The 14,569-nt window shown below is 42.8% G+C and overlaps 1 protein-coding gene across 1 annotated transcript in view; it reads right to left on the bottom strand.

Moving 5' to 3' along the window:
• Nucleotides 1-3,384: 3,384 nt before the first annotated feature.
• Nucleotides 3,385-14,569, bottom strand: part of fstl4 (follistatin-like 4) — a 158,770-nt gene continuing 147,585 nt past the window's right edge. The window contains exons 12-15 of the mRNA XM_076102694.1: nt 14,104-14,253; nt 9,689-9,796; nt 4,332-4,441; nt 3,385-4,113 (exon numbers count right to left, since the gene is read on the bottom strand). Of these exons, the coding sequence (XP_075958809.1) occupies nt 3,411-4,113; nt 4,332-4,441; nt 9,689-9,796; nt 14,104-14,253 (1,071 nt within the window). The 3' untranslated portion in view covers nt 3,385-3,410. The remainder of the gene's footprint in view (nt 4,114-4,331; nt 4,442-9,688; nt 9,797-14,103; nt 14,254-14,569) is intronic.

The following is a 14,569-nucleotide window of genomic DNA, read 5'->3' as shown; positions in this document are numbered from 1 at the left end:
ATATAATCTGCCAATAACTTTCTTGATTAATCACTTGGTTTTATTTTTGTCAGAAAAAAAGGGAAAAAACACAATTTTTCAGGGACAATTTTCAACCAGCAGTCTGAAGCCCAAAGATATTAAATGTACTATTACATAATTTACAGAATAGCACAAATGCTCACAGTTTAGCAGCTTGAATTAGTACATTTCTGAATGAATTGTTTCAGTTTTCATGTTTCAAACAAAAAAGCCAAACTTCTCTGTTTTGAGCTTCTCAGATGTTCAGCTGTGTGCTTCTCTTTGTCTTACACGACGAATCAAATATTTTGGGTTTTGGACTGATAAATCCTAAAAGATTTTTTTCCGGCATTTAAATACGAAACTATGGTTGAAGAAAGTAATTTGTAGGCTAATCAACATTGAAAACAAATCATCAGTTACGATCAACACACTGTACACACATATATGTAAAGACACAGCAAAACGACTGATTTTTACAATATATTTAATTCGATTTTTTCTTACAAAACAATTCCCTCATAAACCAGAACACACAAAATGCATAAAGAAAACTGTACAGTCAGTTTAGTCATGTCTGAACGTGTTCTAAACATGAACAATGTTATCTACAACAGTGGTTCCTATCAATGTCTATCACATCAAGCGGTTCAGCTCTGCAGCCCCGTTACATAGCGCTTCAGGGAGAGGGACGTAAATAGTCATGTGACACTGAAGGTAGATCCACACGAACAACATGAGCTAGTCAATAGTGTAGTTACATCAGCGAACGCAGGCGCGGCCTCTTTGCTCTTGCTCTCCTTGGCTCTAGTAGCGATGTCATACTGCTGAAGCTGATCTGAGAGATCAGCTGACGGACGTGACGACGAGAGGGCGGAAAAGTGTGACGGTGAGAGATCACTGAGGGGTCTACGGTGGTCATGAAGAAGGTCTGTTTGTATTACATGCATGTCTCGGAGTAGTCCGGTACTGTATAGGACTCAGGTAGAGTGACGTTGGATGGGAGAGGGATTTTAGGAAGCGTCAGAGCTCAACTTTTTTTTAACATTCTAACTTTTTTCATTGATACAGTGAGAAAACTGGGCTACCAATTTAACAAATTTCCATCCAACAAACAAAGTCAGTTTCGTGTACTTCTCTCCTCAGTGCAACAGTGGTCTATCGTTACGTCATCGCCTTCAGAAAGTTCATCAAACAGGCTTTCATGCCAGAGCATATCTTCACGGCAGATTAGCAGCAAATACCTAAATCACAAACGAGAACGACCGATTAGCTTCACTCCTATGTTCACCTCTATCTTCTCTCACACAGCTCGGTTTCTACCTTACACATTGCATCGCATTGGGGGAGTTACAGGCACAGCTACGTGTTAGGAGGTGATGATTAATAGTTCATTTGGGCTGCTGTTTGTTTCTGGGAGAAGAAACAAACAGACCACATGAGCAGATTTACTCCATTCACAAGACTCCAGCTGTAATGTCAGTAGTACACTTTACTCAAAGGACTCTGACTTTTCGTACACGATAAAGTTAGAGTTTTTGGTCTGAGGACTCTAAAAATACTTGAGAGAAGTATCATTGCATCTCTCTTCTTTTGAACATGTTTGGCGCGCCAAGAGAAGGTCAGCAACTGCAGAATCCTAAAGGCTGTGAGTATTTGTGCAGTGATTACATATCGTGTACAAGAGAGCTTTCCAAGATCAAGGAAGTGTTTCCTCTTTCCATGCAGGGACTAAGCAACAGTGATGTTTCTATAGTCCACTGTCTGTTATTTGATTAAATTTAAAAGCAAGTTGACATAGTTTTAGTTTTTTGTTTTTAGCTGATTTGTTCGAGCAACAACAGCTCAGTTAAGATAGATTTAGATGTTCTGACTATTCGTAGAGCCCAGACAACTCATAAGTTGATAGTTTTCTAATATTAAAATTAGTAGCAACCTGATATGATTAATTATTTAAATACGTATTTAGGGAGAAAACTAATTTTGCTTGCAATGGGAATGAGCTTATTGAAAAATAGATTCGAGCAAAGAGAGAAAACATATCTGCTATTTTGAAGGACGAAGAGTTGCTGGTGTTTATTCGGTTACTGCCTCCACACAGATAATACTGTTGTTTTCCGAAATTAGGTTTAAAACCTGTAAAAATGTTGTCATTTTAGTAATTTAACAAGTATTCCTGGAAACGGGAAGAATGTTTGAAACAGAATGTAACGCTAATGTCTGTAAAAATGTATCCCTAGTTTTGAAACGGGCTGATTGGTTCTGAGACATTCTGTCCTGTGTAAATGTGGCTGCTCTCCAGATACAAATGACAAATCCCCAAAGAACAAGTGTGTGTTGCTGAATATACAGAAACTGTTCCCGTCCTTTAGAAGCTCAAGAACTACCACATGGCGAGTGTGGTCTACCTGCCTTGGAGTTGAATGTTGATGCACGGCTCTCTGGGAGGAAGAATAAATGCTCACAGCCAGTCAGATAGCGGAGCTGATGCAACTTTGGCACAGCCTCAGCATGTGGGGTCAGCGTAAACTGAAGTCATTACCCTGAGGGAATCTGCTAAGTGGCATTTTCAGGCTCCGCAGCACAGAGTTGTGCTGCAGGTACAGAATGAATGTGAGACAGTGGGAGACAGATTATACCATTGCAAGAGACCACAAGATGTACTGTTCATTTCTGGTTAGGCTCCCTCAGCAAGCGAAACATCCACTGACGACGGCTAATGGACCGATCGAGCTCTTTGGATAGACAATGCAAATAGAGGGTATTACACGTGTGCATAAAGCCAACCTCTGCCAGCATGAGGAGAATGAAAGCTTTCAGAGGGAGGAAACAGTACAATACCGTGACAGAGGCCAATAAACGGACGGGCTGGTAGCTTTTAAAAGGACTCAGAACACACATACACTAAAGGCAGACAGGACAGACGGACGGTTTGTGGTGATTATATGCAGCACTGGTGAGAACGACAAACATTGTTGAGAAAAACAAAATCGGAAAAGCTTTTTACTCTAAAAAAAGTGAGCATTGTGCATAGTTCATAGTTCGTTAATAACCCCTCTTCAGGTGCCTATTTGCTGTGATAACATGGAAGGAAGTGCAATAATGTACAATTCTGTATAGTTGAGTGCACATAGATCACTGTTGCACTGAACGCCATTGACACTTTCTCCCAATAGAAATATCACAACAGGTTTTCTTAATGTTTTCTCAATTACTGTATTTTTAAGTGTACTTTTGTTACAATAAACCCAGGCATGTATCGCTCTTGCTCAGTCCCAGGGTTGAGTCCACAACTTATGTTCACATAAATCTTATAATAGGTCATTTGGCCTGATCTTTCCTTTTTTTTTTAATACCATTTATGTCTGTCCCTAATCCTACGTCTCTGTCTTTCTGTTTTTCTGTTTGACTCATACCTCGCCGACCCAGACAACTGTGTTCCCTCTCTTGATGTCTGATACCTCGCAGTGTGGCGTTCTCTGTTTGCCGTCCAGGACAAAGAGGGACTCGGCTGACGGCGTCACCAGGTACTGTCCGAACAATCCGCTGGAGACCACCACTCGGTTGGGGCCTCCCCAGGGCCAGGCTTGGGGGGCCAGGGGCTCCTTGAGGCTCCGGAGAACCTCAGTGCGGCCCGAGGACAGATCGGCGAATAGCAGGTCCGTGCCTGAGCCCGAGGTGGCGACAACCACGTGCTGGTTGGACTCCGTGAAGGACGGCTGGAAAGCCAGATCAGAGACAGCTACGGGCTCGTCCAGTTCATGGCTCAGACCCAGCTCGCCCTGGAACGACACTGTCTGTACCATCAGCTTTGAGGTCTCCAGGTCAGGCGTCACAATGTAGCGGCCGTCCGGCGATACAAACGGCTGCCCTGTGATGTTTAGGTTTGGACCGGTCACTGTGTCCGTCACGCTGTCGATGAGGAGCTGCGGTGGGGCTTGGAGGCGGTTCTTGCTCTGGCACTGGACAAAGTAGAAGCCGCTCAGATGTGTGTAGGCCATGCTGACGGGTACGCAGCTGTAGTTCCTCAGGCTGATGGTCTTGACGCGGTGGAAGGTCTCCAGGTCGATCTTGTGCACCGCAGGTTCGTTTTTGAGGAAGACAAAGGCGAACCTAAATCGACAAAGTTCAAAATAAAGGTTAATAGCCTTTCTAGGTTTTTAGGGCGCAGTGATTAACACACATCGAGATTCTCATTAGGATTCTCATCTGCTCTTTTCTCCTTCACTTCAGAGGGACAGCCGTGACGAGTGAGCAATGAGGTCGCCTGTGTTTTAAGGTCGGAGGTGGCTGAATGTGGTGTGTGTGTGTGTGTGTGTGCGCCGTTTTACCTCACGTGGGTGATGATGAGGTTGGTTGGAGGAATGAAGAAGTCGCTGACCCTCTGGAAAGTTGTGCGGATGGCGTGATGTACTTCTCCCACACTGGCTTGAGGGATTACCTGTGGACAATGCACAGTACAGCATTAATACTAAATACCTAGAAATATAACAACTATAAGTGAAGTGACGTTTTACATTTTACATTCTATCGGCAGCAGAGAAAGAAAAAGGATCGAGTCTGTGTTCAAACACTGAGTTTGGACCAAAGAGCGCTGCACAATACTTTCATTCATTACATTGTTGAAAAAAAAAGGACAAAACAAATATAAACTAATCACTGAAGGGAAAAGCAATAAATGAGACATCATTTCTGAACATTGTTATCAAATAAAGATTGAGTTTTAGTGTAGGCTTCGTCATGGGGCTGCACCGAATCTCATTTTTTGACATTTAAAACTTTGAATGAGGTTTTCCAATCAAGCTGTCGTCATATTGTACGACGTTATCACCCGAAAACATGGGACACTATGATTTTCGGTGACGCAGTGAGAATGTGGTTTTTGAAAGAATAAACTACAGCAATTATGGACTGAACATTCTGTTAGATATGTTGTTAATGTTGAAATTATCATCGTATTTATACTACTAATAATAATAAGGTGAAAGGTCACGCTTCTCAAAGTTATTAATACAATAATTTGCCCTACTTTTTGATATTTTATTTTGATCACCATCAGCTGAGGACCTTTTCTCGTTCGTCTCAGAAGCATCGTCTGTTGTTCTGTCCATTCTGTAAACCCACTGACTGTCTGTCTGAAAGAACACCATTGTTCTCATGATAGTCGATATGTTTACTGTTCCGCAAACATTAGTTCTGCATCACATTTCCCCCCGGTCACGCTCGCCCACACTTTGGGAACTACTGGTGGAGAGCTCACTGATCAATCGGCCAGGCTGACCTTTCATCCCAGATGAATACGCCAATAAATAAGAGAGCATACATTTCAAAGAAATGTTAATTTGGGGGGCGACTGTGGCTCACTGGGTTAAGAGGGTTGTCTGGAAGGTCAACGGAAGGTCAACGGTTCGATCCTCCACTGGGACGTGTCGAAGTGTACCTGAGCAATCCTGCTGTGATGGTTAAACCCGTGACCTTCATCAGAATAAAGGCTCATATCTCAGGTCCTAACGGCCGGAGCTCGTTCAGGTGACATGCCCATATATCCTGGAAGAGATAAACATCTATAGTGTACGACTTGGGCCGACGAGACGTGGCCCCACCTCAGTTCTCTGATAAAGCATCTTATTCAAAGATGGTTGTCTTAAAAGCTGACACAACAATAACAGCCTCATCTCTCATGTCATACACCTGGCACTAAATCAGCATGTTTGTAAAGGCTGGGAGTGCACCGCCTTGTCCATGACACATGCTTCATCATGCATGCCTGAATGATCAGGTCACAGTCAAGGACAAGTGCGGTTGTTTATGGGACACATGTGGGACTGCATTTATTAAAAGCAAGCAGTCAGATTCTGCTGCTGCTTGCAGAGTAAAAGCAGCTCTTTACACGCTTTGTACATTCTCTGAGAAACTCGGCTCTAGGTTCAGACACCTCTGCAGATGTTGCCGGAGAGCGTATTGAATATTGTTTTAAAGGCAGAGAACTGAGCGAAAAATCTATTTTGATGTCAACGCCTACGCCGCTGAACATCTACCTGATGCCCGGTGGGGAGCCAGACTCCACACTCCTCCCTCACAACGATCACATGCAAGGAAATAAATAGAGCACTTTAAGGTGCAGAGTTGTTGCTTTTGCTGCACTGCTGCGATACTGCTCAACAACGCTCTCTCTCTCTCCTTCTCCATCTCATCCATTTTTAACAAAATAGATCTGCTGGTGTCTCACTGCTTGAGAGACATGAAGAGAATCCTCATAAAAAAACAGTCATTACAACAGTTGCAGGATACAATGGGGGCAGTTAATGAGGTTCGGTGTAGTATCGCTCTTGTATTATTAGGCAGCTGCTGAGGTCTCCAGGGCAGCAGGTGCTCTCCACTTAATGCCACTGGCTTCTCTTTGTCATTGCTCTCCTTTTGGATTTCACACTGAGCGACGAGGCCCAATAGAGTCTTACTCTGGCCCTGCCTCGCTGGCTCATACTCGAGGGGGATTTGGTTCTGACTGAGCAGCTTTTTGCTTTTCAACAACAGTGACTGTACAGAAGCCTTGAGTAGCTTTTCTTTTTACTTTCCTGTCTAACTAGAGACCACCATTATAAGATGGGACTCCTCACATGCTCCAGCGTAGATGTGTTATTTAGAAAATTCAATAAATCTTACGAGGCATAACCCTAACACTATACTATCAGAATTACTCGTCTAGTTGCTGCAGGGGAGCAATAAAGCACGTGATGGAATCCCTGGAGGACTCTTGTTGCTCAACATCAATGCAGAATTTTGAAACTAAAATGAATACTTTGTTTTATTCCCTGAGGCGTGTATCATATATTCATAGATGCATAACAAAGAAAGAAAGAGACAGATGTTTGCTGAAATGCACATCAGATACTCGTGTGTTATACTCACATACTAAATGAATTAGTTCCAATGTCTGCAGATTCACAGTCTTGTTCACTTATTCTTTCATCAGATATCTATTGATGAAAGCTCTGTTTTAAAATGTTAGTTTTTGGTATTTTTTTACTTTGTCGGACAGTTTACGGTAAAATAAACGCAGCAAAGGTTACAGCACGGAACCTCGGGACACTGCAGTTATATGATGCGTGTCTTCATCACCAGGCCACCAGATGCCCCTGATTTAAAGAGTAAATATCCTATTAGTCGACAGTTCTAGTGAGGTATCTAGTAAGTTTGGCTTCTTTTGTTTAAGGTTTTTGTCGTTGTTCACACTAAAGAGTGATACGACTGGAGTGGTGGGTCGAGTAAATGAGAAAGACAAACGAAACATGAAGAAACCCAAACTTATTAGAACCCCATTTGACGAAGAGATTTAAAAACGTTAAACGATGGAGATGATTTTGCCGGCCTGACTGGAATACGTGTTGTTTCCAGTAAAAATGATTTACTTCATAATAATAATCAGGATTAAACACATATTTGGCGAACCTCATGGGGAGATAAATGGGGAGAAAGACAGACGGACGATCCGATGTCCCTGTGTGCGCAGTGAGAAACAAAGGGCCCGTGAGTTAAATGTCTTCTTGGCACATAGATGGACTGACTGAAAGGCCACGTTTCTCTCTGCCCGGCGGAGATCCCTCCATTTGTCTCCTCTAATGAATTGACAATCACCCTCCCTCTGATGTTTACACAGAGATATTGAGCCATCCTAAAACTTGGCATGCTTAAAAATACCACACGCACCGAGCTGAGCGCACACGTACACAGCGCGGGCGCTCACATTGACATTCGCAAACACAGACACATGTATGAGCCGCCAAGGCGAGGCGGTGACGGGCTGCTGCCGAACAGGTCAATTACTTTCAGTCCAAACGATAATGACATTATCACACCGTTTATTTGTGGTGTGATCCATGTGGCCTCCAATCCCATTATGCAGTTTCCCCGCAATTGCATTTTTGAGTGATTCATCCCCTGCTCTCTAATTATTCATTACTCCTGAAGAAGTGCAGGAAGTGGGGAAATGAGTATAATGAAAAACACAAAAATGTGTTTTTCCTCGGTTCAGGCAGCAGCCACCAATGTTATGCAGAGCTGCTCCCCGTACTCTGATTGTTTTCAAATTATAGGAGGAGAAAATTGTTTCGTCTGTGATGAAAAACATATTTTCATAGAATTTTCTGCTTCATTTATGATTATAACCTCTGAGAGAAGTTTAAAAACAACTCACAACACAAACGCCACAAGTGCGCACCTTAACTGGGACAACTACACAGACACAACACACTGCTGTGCTAGCAGTGTGAGGGAAAGGTGCAAAACTGTATGCACACACACACACACACACACACACACACACACACACACACACACACACACACACACACACACAGCTGTCACTACTCTTTGTTGCCAGACCATAGTGACACCTTTAGATCCAAAACAAGCTTTTTTTAAATAGTCTCTTTTAAAAAATAGTTTAAAATGGAATCACAAAGAATGTGTTATTTAGGGACAATTTGACAAACAACTGCATCATTAACAGCTACACAACCACTGATTAACATAAATAATATCTGCATGAAACCACTCGTGTTCAGAACCAACAATGCAAACAGCACTGAAAGCATGAATGCATGAATGCATGAATTGTTGCACTCAAGTGATTTTCTGAACATAAGATGAGTCATTCCACTCCACAGATCCTCTGAAGAGCCGTACATTTGAGTGTGTGTCATAGAGTCGGCAATCCCTAAACAGTAAAGCCTGAACACAACACCTCACATGATTATAATGGGATCCGTCCCTCCAATGGGACAAAGCAGCACAATAAACATGTTTGTGCCTATTACTGAGATTACAATGGGATCCCTTGGTGACTTTACCCGTGCCAGTGTCCTCCACTGTTGCAAACACACACACACACACACATATAAATACATAAAAACAGCATCATGCCTCTCCCCCGGGGCCCCCGCTCTGTTCGCTTCCCTCTCCCCTCCACCTCCTCGACCTTCTCTGCACCCTCCTCTCTCTTCCCTCGCCTCACCCGATCCCCCCGAGGTGGATTAAATACAACCACACCTGTGATCATTTCTCATCTGTGAAGCCTCCAACACCAGCGGTCCAAAGGGACGCCAGGCACCAGCCGACAGCACCGCAGCTGTAAATTGCTGTTTTGCTGTCTTGGTAAATGTTGTAAACCGTACATAGATTAGAGACTCATCACATGAAGCGGACATGCAGGAACACAACGGAGCTCAATTAGTTATGAGGCTCTGTTTCCCCGCTTGGTGGACTTGCTACAGTTTATATAGATTATATTCTTGCCGGTAAATAATCGCTCATCGGAGTTCACAAATACAAGCACAGAACAAGTGTCTGGGTGTGTGTTGGTAATAAGACGATAATGAAGAAGGGCTGTTTTATACTTCTAAAGCTGCTCTCGGCTAGATCTTAAGTAGATAATCAGCAGCCTGATAGAAACAATGAGGCTGCAATAGAGACAAACTTCTTGCACTGGAATCAACACATTCATTACATTTTCCAAAAAGTGGATTCTAGTTTTGGATTCGTTTACTAAAACAATATTCTGCAAACAGGAAAGGACTAAACAGTGACAAGCAGACACTGTAAACGTGTCGGTTATCTCTTGTTGTTTCTATCTAGTGCAGCTTTATGGATCGATTTTTGACTTTGTAGAGAAAACTACCAGCGTTCTTACCTGAAGAGTTGGGTGTGTTCTGTCCATATCCCCCCACGTTAGGACCCACACCTGGTCATGTGACTTGTCATAGAGCATCTTGACTGGAAAGGGATCTGTTGTTACAGCCTGGAAGAGATGGACAGAGCGAGGAACACATTAGATGAAGTGTTCTTCAGCTAAATTAAAATTGAGATGTACGAAAGGTTGTTGATAAAAAGATGTTCTGTCTATAAATTAAGTAAAGATAATTGACTGACTATATATGTATAATATGAATATTAACAACATATTAGAAGGATCCGTTCTGTGAAGACGTCTTAAGTAATAAACAAAACCGTCTCAGTAGTAACAGGAGGTCTACTATCAACTGGAACCCTTTTCTTCCGTGTTTATTTAGTTTTATTCATTTATTTCTATTGTATGTGTTGTGTTGGGTTTTGTTTGCTTATGTTTGCACTGTGTTAACAGGTGATGATAATAACAGGATGTTTGAATAACAGATTGTTTCAATATGTATTGACACAATAAAGTATAAATATATATATATAAATAAATCAAAGTTATACTGGCAAAAACAAAAGTTGATCAATGTGAAATATTAACAAAATACTGTTGTATGTAAGTAAGAGGAATCTGGAAGGATTAGCTTATTGTTGGCCCATATTGTGGGCACAAATTCTTCAATAATCACATTTGAGCAATCCTTATCTAAAATCATGCTAAACAAACAAACAAACAAACCTCTGTCTCTGTGCTGCTCTCAAATAAACAAACACCTGTACTGCAAACCTAACAACAAGCCTTAGCAACGGGGAGTCCCCAGCGTAAGCTGTGGTTGAACCGGCCCACCAGTAAGATCAGCAACATCCTCCATGCTCTACTCGTCAAGCACAAATACAAAGGAGACTTCCAAAGGAGATATCTTACAAACAGGATGATTTGGGGCAAACAAAATAATGGATGGCAGCAAAAAACGGGATGTTGTTGAATGCAAAAACGCATTTGTAAGAACTGCAAATGTGAAGAGGACCAAGGGCCAGTTTCCAGAAATCAATTTTGCGAACGTTGATTCCACGCAATTTCACAAATGACTCAATTGGAAATGTATCTGCAATTTGCTGCAGTCCTCTTGCATGAATGCGTTGTAAGTACGGAGCTTGCTGTAATGATTTAAACGTGTTCAAATTAAGAGGAAGTTGCAACGATTGGGTGAAACAAACCCCAGCACTCTACCCGACCTATTAAACATACTCGGGGGGGTAACACGTCTCGATGGAATGGAGGACGGAGGTGTAAGTGCCAGAAACTGAAAGGAAAACGTTGACAGCATGTGCACTTTTACTGCCTTTCTGCTGGAGAGGTTTTTAGTGAAGACGTCTGACACACATCAGGTGAAATAACAGAAAGAATACAGAATAACTTGCAGAAAAAGTGAAAGGGAGAAAGGGAAGAGTAGCACGGAGATGTGGAGGTGGGGTGTGTTCAACCTCAGGTCTGCTGCAATGTCAACAACAAGGAATAACACAATCCATTACCCTGCTTCTGGCCGGGTGGACAGGGAGCCGCTGACACCCTCGCCAGTGGAGCGAGACCACAAGCTCTGTGTTCAGTAATGGGAGGTCCAGCCCTCCGCTCTGCACCGGTCAGCCAAGTGTCAACTCAGCATATGTGTATGTGCACTATGTGGAGATGGTGGACGGCGTGTCTGAATTTGCCTGCGTTTAGCTCTCTACATGATGGGAGCAGAGGTAAAGCTGAGGCGAGGCCACAATCCAGCAGAACGAGAGTCAACGGACTGGATTCTGAAACAGGTACAGGCTTCTAGCAGAGTCACTAGATGTCGTATACATTGTTATTTTCAGAATCAGCTGCGTTACTCACAAATGTCATTTATTATTAGGAGATGTCAACAGGAACCCTAACTGCCATTTAGTGGGCTAGTGGAACGACTTCTATACAATCAGACTTCTTTTTGCAACCGGAGGAGTCGCCCCCTGCTGGCCATTAGAAAGAATGCAAGTTTACGACACTTCCGCATTGGCGTCACTCGTCAGAACCGCAGGTTGTCGCCTGCTACAGACCACTTGCCTGCTTGCAAAGAGCCCATTTACCAGGTAAACATCATCCATTACAACATCATTTTGTAGGTATTTTACCAGGAACCTCACCTAAAATGAAACCAGCTATCGATAGTAACTCTAGCTATCACTACTCCTGATAATGGCTCAGATTATTTTTCTGTTTCCTGAAAATAAGCAAACAAACAACGCTGGGCACAACGTTTATGAACACAAAATGTTGCTCACATTGTCTCATATCAGAAACAGGTCCTGAAGTTTCCTGAAAATCTTACAAGTAGTTTTTCTGTAATCCTGCTCAAAAACAGACAAATAAACCAGAATTTTTTATCTTCAAAGATCGTGAAGTATTTCTGAAACAGTTTGAAACAAGATGCTCATTTGAGCTCAGTGAAAGAAAAAGCCAATTGACAATTGCCTGCCGCCTCCCACCGACTTTCTGCGAGACAAAATAATCCACCAAAGTGTGTTGAAGTGAGTACACAACCAGAGGTCTTTGCCATCTGGCTCTCTTTTTAATTAGCCGATGTGCCGTTTGTTTTCATACCTCAGTGGGAGTCTTACCTGGCACAGGTCTGACACATCAGAGCCGAGGTTAGATCCCTTTGTGTGCAACAGCATGAAAAATACATGAAAGCCTATCACAGTGCAGCTTCTCCACATGTTTATGGCATTCATCTAGTGGCTGCTGGAAATCAGGAAAAGTAAGACAACTTTTCACGAGAGGTAGAAAAAACACCTGAGCTCGATGGAGCTCCTGTTCACGTGACATCTATTGTGTATTTTCCTCCCTAATATTACACTTTCTTCTTTGTTACAGTCAAAGTTTATGACTAAAGATAATAAAGTTGGGTGTATTCCTACAAATAAACCTTGCTGGTGTAGTCTCATACTTCATAAGGTCACTGTGTTTGGTCTCCTCTGTGAGGATAATTAATGCAGCGTTCTGACTTTACCATTTAGAAATGTAATTAATTGTTGTGTCCACGCATTCCTTCTGTCAGTATATGAAGTGCATTCATTGTATGCCGTCTTCTTTCTTCTTTTAAAGGCCATTGTTCAAAGGAAGCTACAAACGTGCTTTGTAAAAAAAACAAACCCAAATAGCTTTGAAATAACAGAGAAAGAGAAGAAAGGAAAAAAGAGGAGGATGCATTAACCTCCTGCACCCAAAGGCCAGGGAGGGTCTCCGAGAAGGAGAGAGGGGGCGAGGCAAGAGAGCGATCAGGCGATCAAGGGGAGAGAGCAGTTTTACAGCGTTGGATGAGGAAAGAGAGGAAGAGAGGAAGAGAGGAAGAGGGGGCAGCTGGTGGGCAGCAACACACCGAGAGGTCTCGACCTGAACTTCAAATGTTGTGCCAGAGAGACACAACTCTGCTTCTCCTGTCATTATATCACTTCACATTCCTTTGGTTTTCATGTGATAATAAGACTTACATTACAACATTCTTTGCAATCATTTTCCTCGGACTGTTACTAATCTCCCTTCTCCTCTGCCGCCTCCCTTTCCTCTCATCCCGTTCCTCAGTATTAATGATGTTGACCCTGGAAAGAACACCTGAGGGATTCAGTCTCTAAACAGCCGTTACAGGCAAGATGAATGGCGAGGCAGCCGGCACCCACCTGGGCACCATATTGTTTCCAGCGCTCGAGGTATATTTGATTTATTTCCCCTTGCATGTGGTCTCCTTACGTCAGCGGCAGTTCAATAGCGGTGAATGGAACGCACTGTTTGACATGCAGCCAAACATCGGCTGCACGGATGTAAATCGACTGGATGTGCTTCTACGGTTTGAATGCATCCAACTTTTCTTTTCCCCAAAGACTTGGGCCAGAATTCAATTTAGCTCTCGATACTGGAGAAAAGCAGCACTAGGTATGATTTTAAGATACAAATATATCTTCTTTTATCATTTTAAATCATTTAATGGCACCGCAAAAGATGAAAGCATTGCATCTCACCTGTCCAGCAGCTTACAATGATAACTCTTTACCACTCAAAGTGTATAGTAAAATCTCTGATCACATTTATGTCTAAAAGACTGATGCTAAAGTTATGTGTTGCATTAATGTGCACTGTCCCTGGTAAATAAATGAATAAGTAAATAAGTAAGTGAATGAATGAATAAACAAATAAATAAATAAAAATAACACTGGTGTTACAGAGTGGAGGTTCTTCCCTCGCAAATGATCTTTGGAGAGAGCGCAGACAGCGGCAGCAGAGAGCACTTTAACTGGACAACAGATTAATGCACAGTTTTCCACATACGTTTCATCGCGTCAGTCACTAACTGATCCCCGAGATGATCTGACTCTCTGCTGTGTTTGACAGACATGAATAACGGCTCCACCCACCTGCACCACCTTCTGTGCTTGAGTGTCGACGACCAGCAGTCGGCTCAGGAGGGGCTGGGTCACGTAGATGTACTTATCCCTGATGTTGACTGCTGAGGACCACACGCAGTGCTGAGGTGACACCCCCTCACCTTTAGGGCACATCTCCTCCTGGGGGAGAAGCAAACAGAGAGCAGAGAGGATGATGGGATGAAGAAGAGAGCAGCAGAGGGAGGAGAAGGTTGGCAAGATCTCCTGCTGTGTCATAGATCAGCAGGATGATGCTCTTTACTCCGTCAAGCCTCCAACAATTCAAGCATTTATTTGTATTACTTATTTCTTGTATACATACATACTGTGTACTTATTGTGACGTCCCATTTCATGTTTTAATAACCACTGGAAAACAGATCATTGCATTGGAGAGCCAGTTCATAATTAAGCCTATTTCTGCCATACTAGGGGGTAAGATCTGGATCTATCAGTTA

This window comes from Anarhichas minor, unplaced genomic scaffold (assembly GCF_050575085.1).
Source record: "Anarhichas minor isolate MPS153535 unplaced genomic scaffold, ASM5057508v1 ptg000027l, whole genome shotgun sequence".
Taxonomy (NCBI): Eukaryota; Metazoa; Chordata; class Actinopteri; order Perciformes; family Anarhichadidae; genus Anarhichas; species Anarhichas minor.
The sequence above is the reverse complement of the archived record's forward strand: the minus strand, read 5'-3'. Positions and strand labels throughout refer to the sequence as shown.